We start from the raw sequence: 26603 nt of genomic DNA, 5'->3' as shown, positions 1-26603 counted from the left end.
GGTGTGAGCAACCAAGCCTTGTCCTAGCTCATCGTCTACCCAGCGATTCGAAAGCTTCGGTGAGTAGATAAATTGGGGACCACCCGTAAGGGGGTGGGCACACCCCTCCCTTCGGGAAGGTGTTAGCTACCGAGGCAACTTCTGAGGCGCGGCGACCGGAAAGACGAAAGAACTGTGTCAGCTTCCCTTCAGTGAAGCGAGTCAGCCAGGCGGTGGCAGTGTGTGGCTGCACAACATCAAGAAGCCAGACATCATCAGCCAGCCGACAAGATGCCGTCGGAACACAAATGACCCAGCCCGCAGATGAAGCCCGGCTAGCTGCAATGTGTGTGTAATTAATGCTGTATGTTTGTGTTCCCTATCCCCACAAATATTGTTAGTCCAACTGTCTCAAGAGTAACTGTAAATCGCTCTGAGCCCACAGGTATGTGGGAAAGAGTGATCAATAAATCGAAAGCATTATTATGTAATTACAGAAGAGTTAGGTCCAGGGTTGATAAAAATCAATGATGAAAGTTTTTTTCCTTTAAGATACATTATAGCCCAAAGGTTTTCATTTTGAAATAAGGATTAATTTTTAATTTAGTAGTATGAGGCTGTATATTCAAGCAATGTTTATTTTTTTTGTAAATGAATTCCATTAATCCATTCATTACAGACCCAGTGTCATGCACTCCCAGAGGTTTCTGTGGGATTACTTTGGGTAATTTTTCTGTCTAGAAGATACCACCACAAATGCTTGGTTTTGCAAAACTGTAAATTTGTGTCTGCAGAGATAACATGCCACTTCTTAACAGCAAATATGTTTTAAAATAAACACAGAGTTGAGAAAGAGACCTCGGTCCTATTGTTCCTCTGCAATCTATGTACACAGAATCAACCCCTTACTTCTTAAGTGCTAAGTTTCAAGAAGTTCAATGAATAGAAGGTTGGTTGGGGTGGAATAGATCTGGATAAAGGGGGGAGATGTTAAGAGCTAAGTGTGAAGATGGAAGGGCAAGAAGTACAAATGAAAAACTTTTCAAGCAGAATACTCCAGAAGCCTTAAGATCTTTGTGAGTGTAGCCTGAGTTTCATCATATTGTCCTCTCCCTTGAAGAGAAAACCTACAATGGCAGCGAGCTGTAAAGGAGACCTAGTTTGGGAATATTTTAATGAAGTTTCTCTATGGGTAAAGCAGGCATGCGTGCAAAATGCAAACAATGCAACAAAGAAATGCAAGACCTGATGGGCTGAATGAAACAAAACCATGAGAAGTGTTCCTTCACAGGAGGAAGTGGTGATAACATGACAAAACGAACATGTTTGAACATGCAGGATCATTAGGTTGGTAAACCTTTTGGTTTCATCATATTTCTTACAGACCACCTTGAGGAACTGTCAGGTTTGAGCAAAATTATATTTGTTACTGTTACTGCATGTTACTGTCATTTTTGATACAGTTATTATGAAGAAACTAATAGCTGAGACAGACAAAGCTTCCTTTTTCAGGCAGTACTGAGTGGCAGTGAATACAACGAGTAATACTAAATAGGCAGAAATCTTATAAATAATGAAATAACAGCATTGACTGTTTTGTTTAGGGGAATCAATGGTCAACATACAGAATTCTGGAAATTATCCACCTTCTACATCACCATCCTCCTGTTCTACAGTTTCAGAGTTACTCCCTGTAAGCCGCCTTGAGCCCGCTTGCGGGGAGGGCGGGGTAAAAATGCTCTAAATAAATAAATAAATAGAGTTATCTGTCCAGGATGGTGATTCAGTCACATCATATGCATCTCATCACACAGCCACAGTATATCACCTAAAAGAAAAAAATTCCACCATCCAGGAACCACCATGCGTAAGTATGTGATAAGAGCCAGCAGATTAGAAAAAGAGTTAACCAATGAAAAAGTTGCCCAGTTTCTTTATGCAACAAACTCTTCTTTCCATCTGATTGAAAACTGATATTCATTAATATGATCCAGTCATTAAGACCAGGATACAGGCTACCCTGCGGAGCAGATATTTTAGGGAAACTGCTGGATAAAGCGTGTGAAAGAAAAACTGAGTAGTGTGCAACAAGTCTACAGGGTAAAATTGTTAACCTACGGTAAGTCTTGATGGGTGGAGCAATGTCCACAATGATCCTGTTGTACAACAGAAGAGGGAAATGCCTTCCTTGCATAAACAACTGATAACGTCAGGAAATCCACACAAAATGGATACTCTCAAAAAGTAGCACCAAAAGCTATAATGTCTAGTGTGCCGTTTGGTCATAGACAATGCTGCAAATGTACCCAGGCTGAGCAGAAGAGAATGAAGAGAATACCAAACTAATAACATATGGCTGCAGTACTCATTTGATGCACCTCCTAGCCAAAGACATCAGTGTTTCAGAAATAAAGGCTATGTGGTAGAAATGGCTAAATATTTCAGTAACAATCATTTTGCTGCAGCAGCTCTGAAAAGAATGGGTGGAACCGAGCTAACTCTCCCACAAGATGTCAGAAGGAACTCCGTAATGGACTGTTTTGAGCAGTATATCAAGAATTGGCCTATTATGAAGACAGTTTGTGAAAAAATTGAGAGAAAATAGATGGCACTGTCACAGCCCAAATCCTCAACATTGGGCTTAAGAGAAAAGTTCAACCCATTTCTGAAGTCTTAAACAAAATACAGAAAAATAGCTGTTCTATTACTGATACTGTTGAAATTTGGAAGGAGCTGAGTGAGCACTTAAAACAGAACTATGCGATGACAAACATTTAACAACAAATGGGACAACCGCTATCTCCAGCTCAGCTCATTTTCTTGCAAATATTGTCACTATCCAGTACCAGGGTCAAACCTTAGGTGCTGAAGAAGAGAAGTTAGAGCTTAGAAAGTAGTGGGTATCCAGCAATCATCCTCCTGCAATGCCAAACTTCAGTGCGAAGGAGGAAATATATATGTTTGCTGGTGATGTTTTAGAGAAAGTCACACCAGTGAACTGGTCGAAGTCACATAAGCACTTGGATTTAGAGACTGCTGAAGTAATGATTTCACTTTCAGGATTAGTAGCTTCTTCTGCTGGCACAGAAAGAATATTCTCTTCCTTTGGACTCGTTCATTCTAAATTGAGAAATTGTTTGGGACCAGATAAAGCAGGAAAGATCCTGAGTCCTGACCTGAGATTCCTTGTTCGGCCAGTACTGTTACCACCCTTGGTTTTCACATGACAAGCGAGCAAGTACTGGCCTTGCACCATTTCTTTTTAGCTCCCAACCACTGGGCACTCCTGACCCACCTCTCCATTGCCTCTTTCAATGTCAGTTAAAACTATCAACTCCAAACTACCAGATCCTCCTTTACAGAGTTTGCGTGTGTTAATTTCTAATGGCTTTGCAGAGTAACTGAGAGATAATGGACACCCCCCAGTCTTAGTAACAGGCAATGTGATAGAGAGCAGATACTTTCTAGAACAGGATTTAAAGCATGTGCTAATCTATATGGTCATTAGACAAGTTCAAGATTGGAATTCATGACACATCAAGAGAAGAGGGGAGATTAAAAAAAATAGTCAGCCATGGTTGTGTATATGCCAGAGTTGTGTATATACGGAAATACAGGAAAAACATAAGACTGTGGTAGTGTATGCAGGATTCAGCTTCTGGCAAATCTACCCTATCATCTTTAAAATCAAAGTGTCTAGCCATTCTGTTTGAAAAGACAAGCTTGAGAGTTTATGGACCATGCCTGCTCAGATTTCAGAAGTAGCCTGGGGGCAGGGGTTGTCTCTTATTTCAGATTCCCAGTGGTGTTTTGGGACCCTGTACAACTGCTTGGCAAACCAAGATCGCACAGAGTTGCATAATCAAATCTGGTATAATTTTTATAACTTTCAGGAACTCTTGGTGCAGAATTCTATTATTTCTAGCACAGCCTTGATCCTAAGCATTCTTAGTCTAGGTCAGGAAGTTGGAAAAGTTCTTCAGCAGTGCTATGCCCTGTCATCAGCACAATTCTCTTTTCTGCCTGCTGCAGACTCCTTACAGTAGATGCTATTTGGTTTTTTAAAAATGACCAGCCCTACAGCTTACTTCCTTTAAACAAATCCTTGCTTGGTTACCCACCAGGTTTGAATGCTTCCACTCACCCTGCCCGAGTTCAAGGTATTCCAGATGAAATCTCTTAGCTTCTCATCTGACACATCTTCACCCAGCTCCTTTTGCAAGTTTGTCAGCCATACCAGCACTTCCTGTAAAGAGCACGTGATAATAAGTAAAAACAAGAGGGAAACCTTCCCAGATCCACTCTATACAACTCGGGCTGTGCCAGGATTGTTGAGAATTGCAGCTCCCTACCTGATTTGCAAGACCATGGAGTGGCCCAGCCAGACCATTCATAGCCGCAGCAAAAGCCAAGTAAGGGTCCGAAAGGGCACTGCCCACTAAATGGCTGGTGTGGGCACTAACATTCCCGCCTTCATGGTCACTGTGGTAAAAGAGGAAGGGAAGGAGAGAAGAGCAGAGCAGAGCTGAAGCAAAGTTTATTAATATCTGACTGTGTATTGCCACTGAATTTGGATAAGTTCCCTTCTTAAGAAAAACTTATGGCTGGTTAAAATAAAAAGACAACAAACCACCTCCAAATAATTCAAAATATTACATGAGCACAGTGCAACATGAACAGTTCATACCATGATCCTAGATGGCCTCTCTAGCTGTTTTACTGATGTTTTAAATCTATTTTTTACTGTGTACTGCTTGTGTTCAAGTCTCTGTAGCAATGCTGGAAAGGTGGTATACAGATTAATATGCAAGTTTTGTTTTATAGATGTACACATAACTTGAATCAAACAGGTGCACTCGGAACACCAAGATCTAGCTTGGTAGAACCATCGGTATTTACTGCCATACAAGCAGGAACCTGCAAGGACCTGCGGGGGCATCTCATTTCCTCTCCCCCCCCCCACTAGCTCTCCTTTCCCTGTCTAAAAGCCCCCATGTCTTCTCTTCCTGCTTTCTTCTCTCCCTCCCACCCAAGAGCCAACCTACCTTTCTGCCTCTCTGTCTTCAGCTCTCCCCCACATACTGGCAACCTCTACCTGGAAAAATTTTGGTCCTGTTGTACACTGTGAACTGCTGGATCAGGCCCACTTGCATGGTAGGGAACCCTCAACAACTTGCGGGGAGCACCTCACTTTCCCCTGTATCCCTCTCCCCCAAGTTTGCAGAAACATCTGTTTACTATCAGTTGTGGGCCCAATCTGTAGACTTAGTTATCCACAGATCAGCCCACACTTGACTATTAGATATATAGATGATGATTCCAAAAGACACTGCAAGATAGGCCTATACTACAGATGGGGGATGCTTGGCTAGTCTGAGACTATCCAGCAAGGTCATGGCCAAGCACAGACTAGCTCACAACTCTTGCTGTGAGATCATCACAGCACAGAATATTTTCAAAGCCTCACCACTAACATGATACACAGAACACATACAAAATATGAAGCCTAGCCATACACACACAAAACCCCCCGAAGTAATGTCAAATTTCTGATCTCTTCACACTCATATGCAAACCTGAAAATGTTGTCCCCCACACTGACTCATCCAAATTTCTTTCATCTCTACTGTACCCCAGCTATTAGTGTACCCCAGCTAATAGTAAAAACCTTCTTTGGAGAAATGCACCCTCCACCTAGAATGCACATCAGTATTCCAAAAGTTGGGACTGCACTCTAGGAGCAGGAGCCCAGATGCAAGTCTGTAGCTACCAAAAAGGAAAGGTGCTGTCAGATGACTCAAACCTCAAGCAAAGATCACTCTAGAGCAAATGGTTCTGGCTACAGAGAAACAAATGGTTTACTGACTCACACCCTGCTAGAATGTCGCATCTAAAGAATAGACACTGGGAAAGCCAAAAGGCAAGATTATATTTTCTTTTAGGACAAGAAGAACAGCATTGATCCAGGGGGCATACTGTTGTCATCAAGCAACAATAACAGGCCAAAGCACTGCATCTGGGTCCACAGTGTTTCCTCTAAGCTGAGTTAGTGTGAGCTAGCTCACAGTTTTTTAGCCTCCAGCTCACACATTTTTGTCTTAGCTCAGGAAGGATGGTTCCAGGGCAAACTAATGTATACAGTAGCCAAATCGCTCACTCACCACTTTAATGCCAGTAGCTCACAAAGTAGAATTTTTGCTCACAAGACTCCACAGTTTAGAGGGAGCATTGGTCCCGAAGTGTCCAGGCCAGTGTTATCCAGTTCAAAAGCAGGAGAATGGGTTCCCAGGCTTTGGTCAGTCCCAGTATCAAATGGCTCATAAATACGGAGGAATGAGCCACATGCATTGAGACTGACAGCAGGGGTATATTGGGCTGCCTCTCCTTTCAGCAAGAGTGTAACAGAGCGCATGGGGAAAAGTAGCGGGCAGGAAAGAAAAAGGTCCAGATACTTTCTGCTGTTACTCACTGCACGAAGACCCAGTGCTTCAAACACTCAGGCCCGACCAACCAAGCCCCAGTTTTCAACAATATCAATCCTGCATTGGCACAGCAACTGGACCTTCTGCCACTACCAACTCAGCCAAGATGAAGGGAGCACCAGTACAGGTAGCCTCCGCATCCAGACACAAGAATGCCCTTGGCCAGCTCCTGCTCTGCTCACGACAAGTGCCTGACAACCCAAGAACCAACAGGAAGAAGCCTGCAGCTCCCTACGACCAACTCAGAGCAGGCTCCTTCCGCCATCTTACCCTTCCTCCACGCAACCTCTGCCACTCAAGCAAGTGGAGGCAGCAGCCCTTACAGCCCCAGAAGTCAGAGCCCCCAGTAGCTTTCACATCACAAACACAGACAGGACTTACCTGTGAATGGTGAGGTAGAGCCGCATGAGTTCAATGAACTGTGGGTCACTGTAACCCAGCATGTTGGTGAAGTTGTGTGACCAGTCTAAGGCAGGGTCTATGGCGCCAATGCTGCTGCCCTCACGGTACAGGTTACGGTAGATCTTTGCAGCTATACATGGCAGCTTGGCAATCAAGTCCATGGAATCCTCGTAGATGAACTGTACAAAGAGGTGGGTGACAGAGGTCAAACTACTACAGCCTGTGTGTTCAAAAGCCTTCCTGCTCCAATACCAGCAGTTAACCAGTTACAGCTGCAACAGTTTGAACCAAGGATGTGTACTCAACAATGGGACTGTGTTTCAACAACATACACAGCACCATTCTTCAAACAACCGGAGAATAAAGAACTCTGAACACATTTCTAGCTCTCGTTATCACAAGCAACCATGGAAGACCAGCACTTTCTGCAGTCTTAGAAGCCAGAGGGGACAACTCTGGTTTCTGGATACCTTGAAAACCTTGGCTTTGCCTTTAAAATAAAATGATTTTTGATTTGCTATCTTTAAAAGACAACCCAAAAAGAAGGGAAACCAGCGTACAAGAAATGGTACAAAGCACAAAAAAACCCGCTGGCTAAAGATAAAAATAAATAAAAATACTATTTAATGATGAATGTATGTCAAGTTGGACTATGGAATTACAATACAACAGGAGTGAGACACACTGAAATTTTTGGGACTTTATTTTTCCATTTTTCTGTATTACTGTTGTTTCTTGCAAGAACACCTATTCCAATAAATTTAAGATGTGCCTAATTTACAGGGTGTTTCATAGGTTATCTCTGAACTGTGGCTGCTACCACAAGCATTCCCATAGGGTTGCACTCCATGCTCCTGCATTAACCGTCAGGCGCGCCACACTGCATCGTTCACCTGCTTACATTCCGTACTAGCCACACCCTGATGGAACTGCAATGGTGGTGTGAGAAGCAATGCCTTCTGCCTATGAAGAGCCCACTCACACAGGAGTAACATTAAGAGTAGCAGCCAGCTACAGAGGCAACATATGAACTAGCATTTAAGAGAAGACAAGCTTGATTGTTCCTGTTTTCCTGTTCATAGGCTTTACAGTCTTATACAGAAAGCAGAGGCAGGGATGACCAAGGGGCATTAAGGCAAAATATAAAAGGTGCATGGTTTAATGGAGAAAGGACAAGATTGGGTCACCATAGGAGACAATAAAGTATTTTAAGCAAAGGGGGAGCTGCTCTAGACAGCATGGCAAAGATGGGAGAAAGGACAGAGATGGCTGAGTGCACACTCATTTTGAGAAGCAGAAAGAGAATACAGGAAACTTGGAGCAGATTCTGACAGTACTAGTCTTCCACGCAAGGTGTTCACTTTCATCCATAGGGATTTTGAATGGGAACGTCTTCTGACATTGCCCAGTGAGCTTTCTCGGTGACTGGGGATTTGAACCAGGGTCTTCAAGTTACTAATCCAACACTCTAACCACTACACTATGACCAACGGAGGTGCTATGAACTGTCAAAGAGATATGGCAGAGGGAAATGTCATTGCAGGAAGTTAAATGAAGCCCAGGAAAGAGAAAGCATTTGTGAACTAGCTATTGCCTAATATATTCCTAGTTTGGCAAAGAAACCCAAACAAAGAACAAGCTCATTTGTCATGTTCTGTTTTCTATTAGAGGGCTTGCCCACGTCTCAGTGCTCCTTTCCCATTCCAGTAATGTGGAATTTTAAGTGCACACATGGTTTCAGACAACAGATACAAACTAGTTTTGGAAACAAAAGGTTCACCAAATGCCATTCCTAGCTGTGCCACGGACAGGTATAATACACCCCGACTTCTACACTAGGCTGAACGGTTGCTATTTACTGGACACAGAGCGGAAGAAGGGCTCTCCCCCCACCCCACCATTCCTGAGAGTAACGTCCACGAGACAGATAAAGGTTCGTAGAGCTGGACGAGGCTGGAGACCAAAGTCTCTCTCCTTCTGTGCAGCTGGATAAGGATAAGCATGCACATTTGGGTCAGGCCAGAGGCACATGTCACTGCACTCAAGGTCTCCTGTTTCCAGGGCAGCTGGTTTCCACATGCAAATGACCAAGGTTGCAGACAATGTAGACTCTCTCAGCCCTTTGTCACGTGCTAAAGGATCAAATGAAAGCTAACTGAGCTGGTGCTCTCCCGAACTGGAAAGGGAAAGCCTAACCAACCAGACAGAAAAGGGCAGCCAGGACTTGGCAGACTGCATAGGCCAAATCTAACATTTTGTGGCAGGCGCTTTGCTCAGACTGTGCACGGCCTTGTCCAACCTCCCAAACTTGACAACTTCGCCAGTACCTGATATACTAGCAAGGCCAGTCCACCCCACTAGGATGAAGGAATCCTGGGCAGCAGCTGGGGATGGGGAAATCTGAAGCTCCCATGTTTTGTTCCAATGCAGACGAATCTGAACAAATTAGTCTTCAGTGTTTGTTTAATGCACAGCAAAACAGAATTTCTCTACCTTCAAAGCAATTTTCCTCTCTGCATTCAGAGCCGGACAAGTGCCATTTATTGTCAGCAGTGACAAAAAGCTCAGATAGTCAATGCTGTGAAATTCTGCCTACTGTTGTCCGTTAGAAGCCACATTCCAGCTCGAGGACACAATCCTATTGTCTCCTGCCAGTAAATAAGGTAGATTTTGCAGAGCGCCATTGCCATGACCACCTAGACTGCCAACAGAAAACTCCCCAAAATTCCACCTGCAGGTGGTCAAGCCAGTAGTAGCTCACACAGTGGGAGAGGGTCCCTCATCTTCACCTGCCATTCACAGTTACCTCCCAGTACTTGGTCCGGCTGATTCCCTCTGAATAGGCGCGGGCAAAGGTACTCTCGCTGTTGAGGGCGGTGACTGCAGCGCTGAGTTGGGACATGGGGTGAAGGTTGGTAGGGAAGTTGTCCAGCATGGTGACCACATGGGAAGGCAGAGCTGCTCTCTTGGCCCACTCTCGGGACACCCAGGTCACCTGAAGATGAGAAAACATGTCACTGCTCTGCACTAGGAACAGGGCTGATATTCAGATAGCCTTCCCTTGCCCTTCCCACCCCTCTTAGGCTGCTGTTCAACCAAGCTGCAAGGACTGTGGATAGAGACTGCAGCCTTCCCACCCTCCCTGTGATCAGAAGCTAGAGAGAGAACTTAAGATACCCCCTGTTCTTTCACAGACAGGTTCATTACCTGATCTTGGGATGGGATCTCTCCTGTCACCAGCAACCAAAACAACCCTTCTGGGAGGGGCTCTGCACCTCCAGGAGCTTTGGGCAGCAGCTTCTGACACTCAGGAATACTATAGCCACGGAAACGGATACCCTAAAAAAACACAAAACCCCCCCACACACAAAGGTTTACATCTCAGTGGACAAGCCACACAACTAGACAACTGTTGCAACAGGCTCAAGCTTACTTACCTCATCGGGATCCAACACAGAGGTCTCGTATATTAACCCTTTCATACCTCTCATGCCGCCATAGATCTGGAAGGGGAAAGCAGGAAATCAGTCAAGGACTGAGGAGGACATTGAGGTGGGATCTCCAGAAAACTGAGGCAGCTCACCTCTTCCAGGACATGCAGTGGACAGAGCAGAACAATCTCTGCCCTGTCCCTATCCCACCAATTAATTTTTTATTTAAAAAACCTATATCCCAGCTCATTTCCTTGTACTCAAGGCAGATAAAAATGCAAGTCAGTGCAAATCTGAAATGGGAAAGGGCTGTGGCTCGGTGGAAAAGCATCTGCTTGGCACGCGGAAGGTCCCAGGTTCAATCCCCCATATCTCCAGTAAAAAGATCTGGCAGTAGATGATGTGAAAGACCTCAACCTGAGACCCTGGAGAGTTGCTGCCAGTCTGAGTAGACAATCCTGACTTTGATGGACCCAGGGTCTGATTCAGTATAAGGCATTCATGTGTTCATATGATGCACTTGTAATTAGAGAAATTCTTTTATACTTGAACACCCCCAAACCCAAGCTCTACAGAAAGATCCACAGGGGCGCTTCACATATGAGCAGACACTTCTGTGTGGGACATAATCTACACATAAACGGCATGTTATTTCCCTGCATGTAAGCATTACGGTTTGCATAAGTCTGAGAGAAGATCCCACAAATTAGGGTTTCTTGGTCAGCATCGAACTAGGATATTAGCATTCAAAGCCAATGTGTGAATTCAGACAGTGGCACAATTTACAATTAGTACAAGCCACATTTTGCTGGACAGCACTGAACCTTGCGACCACCAGTACAGGGAAGACCTCCACTGCTGGGAAGTGGAGAACAGGCCAGATGCAGAACTAGTGCTTCCATACAAGCCAGGATTTGTTACTCAGGCAAACTCTGCAATTTTATGCAGTCACTCCAGTAAAAATCCTTTAATTTCAATGAATTTAGAGTAACTCTGCATTCAGTTACAATGCAGGACTCAAACTTAGCTCTCACATCTGTTAACTCCTTTATTATTTGTATACCAATTTACTGCTATTTGCATGTCTTACCGAATGTGCTATTCCAATCTGTATTTATTGCTCAGTTACTTAGGCATCGACTCTAATTAGCTCTTCCTGGCAACCAACCCCCCCATCTATATGTAGTATTTGAGGAAATCTGTTTAAATGTATTTGAAGAAGTGCACATCTACAAATGCAGAGTCTCTCTGTTCTTGCATGTACCCAGGGTTGAGCTTGGTTGGCTTGGGGGTGCTGCCGGATTCAAGCTTCGTTTTCACATGTTTGTTAGCTCTCGCATTTGTGTGCTAATATGCTGCCATTCATTGATCTTACTGGCCGCCTTGATACATTCTCAGCTTTACTTATGCATCTTGGCTCTGACTGGCACTTCCTGATGGCTGCCCCCCCCCCCCAAGTATGTAGGGCTTGAGGAAACTGTTTCACTATATCTGAGGAAGTGTGCTGGCACACAAAAGCTTATACCTTGAATAAAACTTTGTTGGTCTTAAAGGTGCCACTGGACTCAAACTTTGTTCTGGTGCTTCAGACCAACACGGCTACCCACCTGAATCTATGCATTGTGTGTTACACAAATATATAAAGAGATAGATTAAGATCAAGATGGGTGTTAGTCTGTCTGTAGCAGTGGAAAAGAGCAAGAGGCCAGTAGCACCTTAAAGACTAACAGAACCTGTGGCAGGGTATGAGCTTCCATGAGTCACTGCCAATGCTCCCTCTAAGCTGTGGAGTCTTGTGAGCAAAAATTCTACTTTGTGAGCTCCTGGTATTAAAGTTGTGAGCAAATGATTTGGCTGCTGCATGAATCAGTTTATTCTGGAGCCACCCTTCCGGCGCCAAGACAAAAATGTATGAGCCGGAGGCTAAAAAACTGTGAGCTAGCTCACACTAACTCAGCTTAGAGGGAACACTGGTCACATCTTCAGATACAGCTAGAACGTGAGTCCATCTGCCCTTACATATTGGAGAACGGAGTGATTACAGATGCCAAATGATAACATCAGGCAAATGACAACAGCAGGTGTGATTAGATTAGGTATGATATGCAGAGGGGTAGCAAGCGTTGGGAAATCAGCACTGGTAATAAGTTAACACAGGAGCCTAGGTCCCCATTCAGTCAAGGAGGATGCATTGTCTTGAGCATCATTACCAGTTGCAATTCAGCAGTCTCTTTCTAATCTCCCTTTGAAATTCCTTTGAAAGAGAACTGCTACTCTTAGGCCAACAACTGAATGTCCTGGAAGGTTTTATTTATTTATTTAATTTATACCCCACCCTCCCCACAAAGGCAGGCTCAGGGCAGGTTAAAGTGTTCCCCCATTGGTTTCTGAATGTTGTGGTTTCTAATGTTAGAATTATGTCCATTTATTCTTTGTTGTAGGAATTGGCCTGTTTGTCTACGTAGAGAGTGGAAGGGCATTGCTGACACATGATGGCATAAATCACATTAGAGATGAGCAGGAATATGGACCTGCAGATTGTATGGCTGATATTGCTGCATCCAGTGATAGTGTTGCCAGGATCTACATGAGAGCAAAGTTGACATCTTGGTTTTTGCAGGCCCTGGCACCAGAGTCCATGTTACTATTAAGCAGTTTATCACTGTGGCTGAGAAGTTGTTTTAGGTTAGCAGGCTGTAAGTAAGAAAAGGTCGAACCCCTCCCCCCCCCCACCCCAGTGCCTGTGTGAGAGAGGTGTCATTAACCAGCATGGGCTGTATGTTGTTAATAATACATTGAATTGGCTTGAGTTGTGAGCTTTATGTGACCACCAGTGGTGTTCTGTTGTTATTTTCTCTGGGTTGTCTTATAGCAAGCTGTCCCTGGGTATCTGGCCTTTCCAGTCATCTTTCTTACTATATCAGGAGGGTATTGTAGTTGTAAAAATGCCTGCTGTAGATCTTTCAAGTGAGTATCTCAGTTTGAGGGGTTGAAGAAGATGCAACTACAGCGCAGGACTTGGCTACAGAGAATCCACACGGTGGTTTCCAGGAAGTTTATTTCTTGCATAAGAGTAATTCATAGATTGATAGCAGGGTGAAATTTATTGAAAGCCTGGTGATTTCTTTCAAGGACTTCTTTGCCATGAGTCCAGACAATGAAAATGTCATCAATGAATCTCACTGATGGGTGGACTACAAGCCATAAGAAACATCATCCCTGACAACATCACAGCAGATCTTGCCACTGGACTCTGTATGTTTGTTCTCACCCGTAAGTACTTCAGGTCTCGTGAGTACCTATACCTTCAAATCAATGGTACAGCCATGGGCACCCACATGGCTTCACAGTATGCCAGCATCTTCATGGCAGCTCTAGAACAATGTTTTCTGAACTCCCACCCATTGACACCTTTACTTGAGATTCATTGATGACATTTTCACTGCCTGACCTAACAGTAGCAGTTCTTTTACAAAGGAATTTCACAGGGAGATTAGAAAGAGAGACTGCTGAGTGGTGGTCCCCAGCCCGAGAGACATCCAGCTGTCCTCGACCAGGTAGAACTCTCTGCGGAGTTATATCCATGCTCTGCGGGACTTAATGCAGTTTCCGCAGGGCATGTAAGGCAGAGATGTTCCGCCAGGCATTCAGTTGAGGACAGCGATGGCTTTCCATCTGGCTGGCACTCCTGCTTCTCCTCCCCGCCAGGCAGTGGCATACTATGGCAGCTTCATCGCCATCTGACTGATAATTTATTGTTGTATATTTTCATGATTTTAATGTTTTATTATATTTATGTCACAGTTCTTTGATGTACACCGCCCTGAGACCTGTCCTATGGGGGAGGGCAGTCAACGAATCAAATTTGACAAATAAGAATAAATAAATTTGCCTGCTGTCATCATTCAGCATTTGAAATCACTCTCCAACAGATAAGGACAGATGGACTCACATTCTAGGTGTACCTGAAGAAGTGAGCAGTGACTCACAAAAGCTCAAGCCCTGCCACAGATTTTGTTAGTCTTTAAGGTGCTGCCAGACTCTTGCTCTTCTCTACAAATACACAAAGTTATACTTTACATATTATATTACACAAAGGTAAATATACACAGCCCCTGTTTAGTCAGCAATTAGTCTAGTCAAACACCACCACAGTTTGAACAAATTATTGTAGGGATGTGCACAATTCTTTAATTTGCTTCATGCCTGCCTGGTTTTTCCATTAGTGTCTGTTCTACATTTCTTTTAAATGGCAACATAGCCCCCAAATTTTAGCCAGAATAGTTTACACTTTGAGTAACATTAACTTTAGTTGCTTTGTATTTCCAATGCAGTGTAAGTGCATCTAATAAACACCAGTGAACATTTTCAGACACAAAGTTTAGGATTCGTGGGTTGGGATGGGACATTGGAGCTAATCCCTGTTGTAGGCATCCAGGGACTTTGTTACTTGATCCAGCATAGCTGAATCCTCCCTTGGGAGTGTCAGTGTGATTAAAAAGGCTGATTCAAATGGTTAGTGACCCAGGCATGTTCTTCCAAATCAGGAAATCAACTGTGTCTAAGCTGGGGCTCACAGTCACTAGGATCAAGGATGGATGGATACAAGGTTCCATGGAAGTGTAGAAAGACTGCAGGATGTGTAACAGGCAGTGTATTCAGCTTCTTATGAATCTCAGCTCTCCTCTTTTTAAATAAACCAAGTTTCTACTGCATATGGCTGCAAAGACATAGTGAAATGTGTGAAGCCTCCCAGCTGATCTCAAAACAGTGATGGCTTATTAAAGTTTCCATTGGTCAAGGGTAGGTCTGCAATATCTTCTGCAATTACTTGCCTCTTTGATGACTAGTAAAATCAAAACTGTGTAGCATGGTAAAAACAGCTGAATAAATTATGCAAAATAATATGTCATGAGCTTAGCTTGCATAATATATAAAGGTTGCAGAATGCAGCTTTATTTGGCACATAATTCAGACTGCCCAGATACAAATATTTAATTTCTTTTAACAAGAAACACAACACAGCCATGACTAATGCATCAGCAGGCTCCATGCCCATTGTTTATCAGCTGCTTTCCTGAAGGCAGCCTGAATATCGGTTCATTCAGCTCAGCACTATGGACCTATGTGGCTCTTCACAGTCCAAAGGAAGAAGTAATTTCTAGCTCTGCTAAGTAGAAACCTACAGATTGAGGTGCCAAGGACTGCATCTCGGTTTTTATTCATGCAATCTTTACTGAGCTATGGCTCCTTTTCTGATATACCTTAACAACACAGCATCCCTCCCATTCTTCTCGCTCACAGCAGTGCTTTTACAAAGTGGACACAGTACAGGCTTTGCCTAGGTCTCTTGCTAGCAAATTCCCTTAAAAGAGCCAAAAGGGACAGCCATGGGCTCTGGAACAGGAAGTGGACTATGCTTCATCCTTACTGAAGGCATGTTACCTTCCTGGAGGTAGCTAGCACAGAACAAAAGTATCTTTATAACTCCATGGGGATGGTAGCAGCTACTGCACACGGAGCTTTAACCTCTCACAGCCTACAATGGCAAAATTTTACTCTCTAGCCCTGCTGCCAACACGCCAGAACAACTTACCATATCCACAGTTATTTGGCCAATGACCGTGCTGCCATATTGTTGCCTGAAGCTTTTAAGTCTTGCTTGCTCCTTGGGTATCATGCTTGCAAGAACATCTTTCAGATTCTGAAATAAAAGGTAAAGTGAGTCCTGACACAGAACCAGTCAACAACAGTAATTCACCCATAAAAAGGAGGGGAGGGGGAAGAGTGATAAAGAGGGAAGAGACAACCCCAAAATAAATGTTTGATTCATGAACAAAAAATGAAACACTCACAAGGTTTTCTGCGAATCTGTATTCTTTATGGGCAATTTATGGATGATCCTAGGTATAGCCCCTGAAGGCTAAATAGCCAAATTTCATCTCCCCAGCACAACCCACCAGAAATGGAACAACCACTTACCGTGGAGGCGCTGGCATGTCTAGCGGCAAAAATGATACACGATGCATTCTACAAGGAAAATAAGAGATTTATGCATTAGCTATCCTGTGACAAATACCCATCTGCTTCCCACGCATGCATTCCAAAACAGACATTTCCCAATATTTTAAATATCTGTATCCCAATTTTCCCTCCAAAGGGGTCCAGAGCAGCTTACAACAACATTCCCCCTATAGACATAAACTAATAAACAACAAAAGAGCAGCACAACAGCAAACTGTGCCTGGGGTGGGTCCTAGACTCCAACGCTGCCTCCTCCAAAGGCCTGAGCTGTAAGCCCTTGTCAGTTTCACGTGAGCAAAGCCCAGGGGCAGGCTTGCCAAGTATTTTCACAACACAAAATCTGAACTAGAGAAGTTTTCAAAGCCATTTCCCCACACACCTTTCTCTGCAAACAAATTGTGTATCTTTGCACTCCACAGAAATATGCAGTCCAACCAAATTTAATTTTTATGTAATGCAAGTATAAATTTGTTGCTACCCTGCTGGCTGACAGGGGCTATAAGCAATGAGACATATATATTTTGCTAGAGCAACAGGCATCGCCCATCCAAGAGTTTTGGTCAAAGATGCCACTCAGGAAGAGTTCTCTGAGTCATTCCCACCAGGGAAGGTAGAGAGTGTGCTACAGGTCATCTTAAAAAGAATTTACATTCCCAAATGTTGAGGCTAAGAAGAAATTGTAGTCTAGACTCTGACTCTTATAGGCAGGCCAACATACTAATGGAACCACTAAGAGAGAGAGGTTATTCCTCTAGGATTCCAAAACAGGCTTTTTTAAAAGCAAAGAACATAACAAGGGCATCCCAGTTAATACCTCAAACTAGAAATAAATCTACAGACAGAATGCTGGTTTCTCTCACATGTGATCACACATATGCTAGTGTTAGAGGAATACTTGAAAAACATTGGCATCGTCTTTCTGGGACTCCTAGGTATAAATCTCGTCTATTGTTTACATATAAGTGTGCCAAGAACTTTAAAGATATGCTGGTTGGGAGTAAACTGAAAGAATCAACATAAATTAATACTTGGATGGATGACAGGAGGACTCCAAAGGGAAATTTTCTTTGTGGGAGATGTGCAGTTTGTTGTCTATGTCTTAAAACAAACAAATTTCAGGATTCTTCTCATACCATAAATTACTATATAAGATCTTTTGTAAACTGTATTTCTAAAGGTGTGAGCTATGCTATACAATGGCCCTGTGGGTTAATGTATGTAGGGGTGACCACAAGATTTATAAAAACACACATGTGTGAATATATAAGTTGAATTAAGAACATAAGAACATAAAGAGATGCCAATGTTGGATCAGGACAAAGGCCCATCCAGTCCAACACTCTCATGTGCCCCGCCCCCCGTACCTCACCCGGGGGAGCTGCGATCCCCCGTGAAATGACCTCTGGTGGCAACAGTGCAGTTTACATTCTATTGCACCACTGAGCAAAGTCGGAAGCCTTCCTCCAGCATAAGGAGACTTCCGCCAGTTTAAGTGATTCTTCTGCACATGGAACAACCACTTGTGTTGGCAGAGGCGTCCTCAGACTGGAGGAAACTAGGGTAGGATACATGCCCATTGTATGTACTTCCATGGGTGGGGGAGGGAGACTCAAGGCAAAGGTGCTGGAAAACTACACCAGGATCCTGACAACAAGATTCTATAAACCATGTTTGCAGGATAGCCCATTATTTATTGTTTTGTTAAGCAGTGAAACCTGAATCACATGTTATAAAGCACAGGGAAGCTGAAATTTAACTAAAAGATCACCCTTGCTGCATGCTTTTTTAAAGTCTTTTCTGGGGTATTTTTTCATATGTCCTTGCATGCGTGCGCACCTGGAAGTCATGGCGACTCTGGTGACTGACTGTGTGTGCACCTGGAAGTCATGACGACCTCTGGTGACTGTGTGGGTCACACACTGTCTCGACATTTTCAGTGAGTTATCCACTACAACTCCAAGATCTCTCTCTTGTTCAGTCTCTGCCAGTTCAGACCCCATCAATGTGTATTTATATTTAGGATTTTTGGCTCCAATGTGCATCACCTTGTACTTGGCCACATTGAACCCCATTTGCCATGTTGACGCCCACTTGCCCATCCTTGACAGATCCCTTTGGAGTGCCTCACAATCCTCACTGGTTTTCACCACCCTGAACAACAGCAGCAAATTTAGCCACTTCACTAGAGACTACAGAGAATTCATTAGACTACAGAGAATTCATTAGACTACTTCATTAGACTACAGAGAATGCAGGCTCTGCTGGTTGGCCATTTTGTGGCCTTGAAACACTCAGATAAGAAGCTGTTCTGGATCACTGAAAGTCTACAATTGTCAGATTCGTAGCTGCACTGTCCATTGAAGAAGAGAGACATTCTGGATCTATACATTGAACACCCTGGTGCCGTTTGGCCTGAAAAAGGAAACAGATTGGTCTTGTGCTTTCCGAGATAACAGCTGAGTCACTTCACTTGATTCTGCATGGACGTAAGATCCCTTTTGCCTGCCATCACAAGGTATTAGGGATAAGGCAACTTCAGATATGGTAACCTGGTACTATATTGCATCATCTTCCCCCACCTTCTTTGTACTTGACAGTATAAATATAGGATAACAGTGATGATTGATTGAGATCTGGTTTCCTGTATGTGGTTATGCACACCACTCAGCAATGCTTTATCTTGACCTGGCTTATGGAGGTAAAGTTTCCAATATTCTCTGGTTTAAATTCTTCTGTAATTTCAATCGACTGAATGATTTTTTTAAAATTATGGTCTGTATTCTCCTCTGCATATTTTAGAAATCTGGACCACTAACACCAGCCATCTGGATAAGTTATCTTTGATAGTCCTAAATAACAACAAAGGGAGATACTTAGTTCTTGTAAAAAAATTTACATCTAGTAGGGATGAGTAATTTGAATAAGTTTCATTATTAACCTTAATAATTATACATTACTTTAAAATAATTATTAAATAATAAACAATAATAATGAAGCCCATTATTAAATCATTAAAATAGTAATTATATTTTAACTCACACAATAATTAATCCAAATAAATTTTCTTTTCCATTTTCTTGTTTTTCAGGATGTTTAGTGCTTTAGTCAGGCTTGTTGTAATTTTAACAAAAATGGTACGTGTGGTGTATGACAAAGATATAAGCCACTGAGGAAGACCTCATGGCCAAAATGTATTTGATTTACATGTATTTTATGTTATTTTTAAATGTTCCTGGACATAGGAATGATGTGGTAACTGTGTGATATCTACTTGTATAATAGTGCAAATTTATTTAAAAGGTTTTATATACTAAGGGAAAGTGTGTGTGTGTGAAGTGCCATCAAGTTGCTTCCAACCTTAGGACTGAATGACCTCCAAAATGTCCTACTGTTAACAGCCATTCTCAGATCTTGCAAACTGAGTTTCAAGCTCAAGGCCAGCCATTACACAGCTGCTTATTTCATTTGTGTAAGCGCAGCAGGTATCAGCCTCCAACAGCACACTTCTGGGGTCTAGTGGGTAAAGCGCTAGACTGACTGGGGAGTCCCAGGATCAAGCCCCCACTTCACCATGAAGCTTACTAAGAAATCTCCGGCCAGTCATTCTTTCAACTTCACTTGCCTCAGGGTTGTTCAAAGGATAATATGAAGAAAGGAGAACCATGTACCTTTCCTGAACTCCTTGGAGGAAGGGTGGGACAAGGCCATATGGACACACATGAAGCTACCTTATATTGAACCAGGCCACTGGTCTATTAAAGTCAGTATTGTCTACTTCAGGGTGTCAAGTAAAGGTCTTCCACATCACCTACCACTTGATCCTTTTAAGTAGAGATGTGAGGGATTGAACCTGAGACCTTCTGCATGCAAAGCAGATGATCTATCACTGAGCCGCTCCCTATCCAAGATGCAAAAAGACCAAAGATATAGGAAGGCAGGTTTAAGTGGCATTCAGCAGTTAGTACAACAGCAAGGAAGACCTACTTCAAGCTAAGTATCCAACATACACCGCAGCTGGCTTAGTACATCTAAAGAGCAGCATACCTTTGCTTGCCCAAATACAGGCTTATACAGCTTCCTTAACACTCACAACCTACTGTCCTCTTGCCCTCAGATGCACTGATTCCCCTCCCCAAGTGGCCTGAGCTTGGGATAAAATGTTCTCTACACACAACTCCTTGACAGGGCATCCATGAGAAAGATATAAGACAGGGACAAAGGAGGTAGTCACATCTACATGGACACAGCCATCCCTTTTTAACAGACGGGACATTTATTGTTTCCCAAACACTAAGTTCTGCAATCTAAAGTCCTGCAAGATCACCATGAGCAGAGTTAGGTACATTTGACCCACTGTGGTTCTGTCCTAATTGCAAACTGTTACACTGGTCGAGGAAGGATTCCAATGACATTAGCAGACGGTAGTACTGAAATTTCCTGACAAGGAAGAGGGAACAAATGTCTGATTCTAGCCCCCATAGGTAGAGACACCTGAAACAACAGAAGAACTACAAACATGATGGTTGTTCTCTATAAATATGGCAGAGCAAATAAGCAAATCCTGAATGAAGTAGTGCTTTACAGATCTCCTTGTTCTTCTGATCCCAAGAAGAAGAATACCATATGACAGAAAGACAAGAGAATATTTGGATTTAACAAGTGCCAGCAGGATTGACAGGCAACCAAATGGTCCAGGGATGGATCCTACTAGGAGCTCAGAGGATCTGAGAAAACATTTAACGTGCCTCAATTGCCTCTGATGAGCATGTGTGCTGCCAACGGTAAAAGAAGATCCTTAAAACTCCCTAGGCTTACTCAGCAGGTCTGGTGGCATAAATTCAATGAAACAAGAAGCCAGAAGTAACCACACAACGTGTCTCCTGATTGGCGGCAGCAGTGCCAATCTGAGAGAAAGTCTCTCCATCCAGAGTGCTGTGTGTGAAATTCTGTAACTTCTACTGCCTCTTTAGAGGCTTCAGTTTCTAGACTAAGGCAACCCGAGTCTCATTCTGTCACAATTCTTTCAGAAGGGGGGGGGGGAAAGGGACCAGATATGGAAGATGCTGCTTCCTCAGCTTCCCTATCGCTGCTTGGCTACTGCTTGCCACTGAAACAACACCCCACACACTCTCACTGGGTAGCCGCCACTGCTTGTCATCTGACACAGTCTGACAGGCCCACTTCTGCCCCCCCTCCCCCACACACTAGCCAGACATGCAACCCCAGACTGGCACCAAGAGCTGGCCTGCACAAAACCCAGTTCTTTTATACCTAAGCAATCTTGGGATGACACAGGCTCTCTTAACACAACATTTACCTTTATTTTGGTTAATCTTTTTATTGGTTTTGTCAAAAGATTCGCATAAAAACACAACAGATTGCTCTCACATTTCTACAAATAGCATTTAAACTTATCAATTACAGCATAACGACTTGCCGCCACTGTACAGCACCAATGGATTACCGAGAGTTCGATATGGGGAAAGGGAAGTGGAGGAAAATTTCAAGCACGTGGGAGAATGCAAAACTCAGATAAAACACAGTATGCTAATGCGACCTGAACAAACTGGTTCCCTGGCTTAATGGCTTAAATGGTTCACAGATCCTGTGCCTTGTCAGCCTGACATGGGCCTATCCCTTGCTTGCTCTTCGGAAAGGCCAGAGTAAGTCTCCCCTCAAGGTTTCACCAGCCTTCGTTCAATCACATCGCCTTGCATGGATAGGTGCTCTTTTCCCACTCTAGCTGGTGCTAAGCCAGCCACTGGATTCCCTCTCAGTGCAGCTTTGTTAGTTGCTATCCTCTTCCTGCCCTTGCCTAGAGAGGCTGCCTAAAGCAATTACTTGATTTTGGACCTTAATTTAAACAGAGAATCATGAGTACTAGGACAGGCCTCGTGACAAAACACATGCCACCCAAGCCTTTGCAAAAGACGTATCAGTTTAGGACTTCTTGGGAAAGATCAGGTCTTTATGCTACTGCCTCCTACGTCTTCTACAGTGAAAGGAGACCAATACCTAGCCATTCAGTCTCATTTCAATTACCTGGTGATTACGTCCAAGCACTGCTGGCTCTTTGCCTGCTCCTGGCTGACCTGTTCTTTCCTTGCTGCTGCTCTTTCTGAGACTCCTTTGGTCTCCTGTTGTGGATTCCCTCTTTTTCCCTACTTGCCTGTTCCACATTCAATCTTTGAACTCCACCAGAGTAACACATGCATACTGTTAAGAAATGTATTTTTTCCTGGGAGGCTGGCAAGGAGCAAAGCCTCTACTTTATGTTTTACCAGGTTCCCCCCCCCCTTTTCTTTCTCTGGGCAGAGAACAGGCTTACCTCAGCCCACCTTCATACAAATGCTAATGGGTCTAGACAAAGGGACAGCCAAGCTTCCCCCTTCTCCAGGAAGGGAACAGAGTTTGGAAGACTTTAGGCTAGAACAGCTCAAGGGATAGTCTCCAGGAAGGGGCTGGAGGAAATGCTTCCCTGACCTGGGCTAATTCAGGTCAAGTGGACGGGGAAACCTCCTTGCAGGAGGAAGTAGGTTACTTTTTTTGGGATACTGCATTGAAGAAAATACTGAGCTGTGGTCTGCAAGGTCACCTGGGAAAGCTGGAGCAAGCTTTGAAGTAATGGTAACTCTGTAGAGAACTACAACAGTTAAGGAGCCTGTCCTATTTTAACATCAGATAGGGCATCTAAAATGAGAGGGACAGAGAATTAGCATTTTTTACCAAATTCTTTTTTATTCCTTGCTCAGTCTGGTGCTGTGATAAAAGTATGCTTGTAAACATTTTCTTTTTAATAAATACTTCATAACTTTTGATGAAGGTCATGGTTCTCTGTATACCACACAGACCTCCACCATCTCAGACACACTGTTTTAAAAGCAGCCCCAGGAAGGGGGGGAAGGCCGTCAGCTGGCAAGTGAGTATTCCCTCGGGGTGTGCAAGGCAGTAATCTGTCCCTGTGGGGACCAGGTGCTGGGCAGTGAGAGAGACAGAGGCAAGGCCTCAGATCTTGGAAAGGAAGCTGGGAGTCCTGTCCCTCCCAGTGGGCAATTCCTTGCAAAAAGGACAGGTGCTGGTGGCGGGCTACCCGGAGAGTGGAAGAAAAGGCCCTCCTGGGAGTTGGGAATCTCTAGGAGGGCAGGGAGGATTAGGCCAGAGCAGGCATGTTCTGTCACACATGCCAACTGTTCCTGGGCAGTCCATGCTATAGCCAAACTGCTTGGCTGAATGCATACCCCCCCCCAAAAGGGCATCTCAGTACAGAGGCTGCTAGTGAACAGCCCCACTCAGAGAGGGCTTGGGGGGGGAGATTGGATTTACACCCCACCCTTCACTACTCAAAGGAGTCTTAGAGCAGCTTACAATCCCTTTCTCCCTTACCCTCCCGACAACAGACACCCTGTGAGGTAGGTGGGGCTGAGAGTCCTTCCAATAACTGCTCTGAAAAAACTTATGACTGACCCAAGGTCACACCACCAGCAGCTGCATGTGGAGAAGTGGGGAATCAAACCTGGTTCTCCCAGATTGGAGTCCGAGCTCCTAACCACTACACTAAACTGGCAAAAGCTGAGCAAGTAGCAGCAAAGCTGTTTCTCGTTCGGGGTGCAGCAGCCTTAAGACTACTGCAGGATCCAAGAGACTGCCAAGAATGTGACTCCAGCACTAGAAGGCAGCAGCACAGCTCAAACTGAGTATGCAAACAAACAAACAAACACCCACCCAGCTTTATTCCTCCCCCAAATCAGAAATTTCAGGAAGTCAAGCAAACAGAGGCTGCTTTTGAGTAAGTGGCGTGGTTCCCGGAGCTGTAGCTAAGAAACCAGTATCTCTTCTCTGCTCTTCTGCACCCAGAGACAGCCCTTGGGAAAACTCCCAGGAGGCATAGAAACAGAAAAACTAGACTGGGATGGCCAAACTTTCTTAACACAACAGTCACACAGAATAAACGTCAGATGTTTGAGAGCTGCAAGACACTAACAAATATTACACACACATTTTTATTGGAAAATATGCAAATTTGCTTTTTATTAACATTAAATTAGACTGTGTGAAAGAGCCGCATGCGGCTCCTGAGCTGCAGTTTGGCCACCCCTGAACTAGACAAATATTCACCAGCAAAAATGGTATTTTCCTATCACATTAATGGTTGGTTGAACTGGTCAAAGCACACTAGCTAGGAGGTCAAGAAAATTACATGCAGCTGTCATCATCACCCCATGAGAAACAAGATTGGGCTGCCTAACATGGTCTGACTCTGCACAACCATCATGCAGATATGTTAACTATACTGTGATTTTACTTTATCCCTCTATCTCAGCTGTTCCATGTTCCTTTGTCCAGTTTTGAACTTCAGCCTTTGACTAATGGTGAATTATAAGGAAGTCACTCTTCAAGTTTATTACATCATGTTAATGAAGAAGAATTACTATAATTGCCACGTGGAAGCTTTGAAACGGGCCTAATCTTGGAATATTTGCTTTCTGCTACTCCAAGATTGCCACCTGGGCTCAACTTAACATGCTGAATTCAAATACAAATGCATGCAAGTGAGCAATGGGCTTTTCTCCTCCCACCTCTTACCAAGGTAACCCATGGAAATTTATCCTGGAAGAAAAGATTAAGGAAGGAAACTGCAGTCCCATTTTGGCAATGTGCTATCCTGCTGGGAGAGGGCCTGTCCCTTCCAAAACATGCCCAGAATGAAAGGAAGTTCAGCTGCACAGTTCAGTCTTGCACCCTAGTAGAGAGTGTTTTAATCCCCCCTCAGCCCACAAGGACCTCCCATTTTTGTTATTGCAGTGCAGTGCAGGCCTAGAACTGACAAAAGGAACCTGAATTAAAATGATATCGAAAGGCAGTGAGTCATGCCAAAGGAGGAAAGGAACGCAAGGCAGCTCCACTATCAAGCATGCAAAAAACCCGCCCTAAGAGGGATTCAACTGAGGGCCATTTTCCCCAAGGAACTTGGAGGAGCCTCCTCACAGATAATTTTATCTCTACTAAGGACCCAGATCTCAAAACCAATAAACAATGGGCTGGCTCCAGCAACTTCCTCGTATCTCAATGCCCTTCCCCAATCATGACAAGGGCAGGAATCCCAGTTGTGAAATTTGGACAGTCAAGAATTCTGGACTGAGGAAATCCTCAAGCATTTTTAGATACCCTGCCAGCCAGTGTGTGTGAAGGGTCCATTTTAAGGTTTTCCAGGTTAAAAACCTGTGGTGAGGGAGAAAGAACTCTGCCCAGCCCAAAAAACTGCATTTAGAATTGGGTCACAGGCCTCTAGTGGCTGTGGGCATTTTGGCAATTAAGGACCAGTGTGTGAAATCGCAAAAATAGGGACCCCTTGACCTGGAGCTTTCCCCTCCCCATCCAAAGTTTCTTCAAGTCACAGCCCTGCAGAGGCTGTTGGGTATTGACAGTCAAGGGCCTTCAGGTTGAACTGTGGTACATAGTTTGGATTAAATCCCAATACCCAGGAAGCTTGAAAGTCCTGAAGCCTCCATTTCCCCACCTCCCCCTTTTCCTTCCAGGAGCTTTCTGAAGTGCTAGTTCACAAGTCATGAAGTATTTGTGCGAGCCTTGGTCCCCCCATTTTAGAGTACTAGAGGGGAGCTCCTGCTGGGAACAGGGATAATTTTCAAAGGAGGCATCATATCCAATGCTCCCTCTAAGCTGTGGAGTCCTGTGAACAAAAATTCTACTTTGTGAGCTACCAGCATTAAAGCTGTAAGCGAGTGATTTGGCTACTGGATAAATTAGTTGGCTCTGGAGCCATCCTTCCTGAGCTAAGGCAAAAACATGTGAGCCGGAGGCTAAAAAAACTGTGAGCTAGCTCACACTAACTCAGCTTAGAGGGAACACTGATCATATCTATAGTACATAGGGTAAGGACAACAGACATGGAAGGTAGGCAAAGGAAAGATCCCAGTGTAGGTAAACTGGAGAAATGGTTACCAAGCAAGGGAAAATCCCAAAGGATCCCAAGTGTTTCAGGACCCTTGATCACCTTAAAATAAATTCTTAAGGAATATTGCTTGAAGTTTAAGCCCAGAGGTAGCAAGAAGGGTGCTGTATGGGAATCCTGGATGGCTCTAAATGAGACCATGGAGTATGTGCATGAGTGGAAATGCAAGTTTGACAGTATGAGTGAAAAGGCTGATGAAGAGGAGCAGAAATTGGGTGCATGTATGAGAGAGTCTGACTGCGTGCAGAGAAGTATGATTTGATTGCGGACAAAGCATTCTAGCTGCTGTTCTTAGGGAAGCTCAGGAAGAAGGGC

At 43.9% G+C, this 26603-nt stretch overlaps 1 protein-coding gene across 2 annotated transcripts in view; it reads right to left on the bottom strand.

Moving 5' to 3' along the window:
* CS (citrate synthase) overlaps nt 1-26603 on the bottom strand; it is a 50671-nt gene that overhangs the window by 7809 nt on the left and 16259 nt on the right. For both annotated transcript variants that reach the window (XM_015423695.1, XM_015423696.1), the window contains exons 2-9: nt 16277-16324; nt 15891-15998; nt 10301-10366; nt 10071-10202; nt 9670-9858; nt 6843-7042; nt 4332-4461; nt 4124-4225 (exon numbers count right to left, since the gene is read on the bottom strand). In XM_015423695.1, the coding sequence (XP_015279181.1) occupies nt 4124-4225; nt 4332-4461; nt 6843-7042; nt 9670-9858; nt 10071-10202; nt 10301-10366; nt 15891-15998; nt 16277-16324 (975 nt within the window). The remainder of the gene's footprint in view (nt 1-4123; nt 4226-4331; nt 4462-6842; nt 7043-9669; nt 9859-10070; nt 10203-10300; nt 10367-15890; nt 15999-16276; nt 16325-26603) is intronic.

Source organism: Gekko japonicus, unplaced genomic scaffold, assembly GCF_001447785.1.
Source record: "Gekko japonicus isolate JY-2015 unplaced genomic scaffold, Gekko_japonicus_V1.1 scaffold33, whole genome shotgun sequence".
Lineage (NCBI taxonomy): Eukaryota > Metazoa > Chordata > Lepidosauria > Squamata > Gekkonidae > Gekko > Gekko japonicus.
Note: the sequence above shows the minus strand (reverse complement) of the source record. Positions and strands in the feature narration are given on the sequence as shown.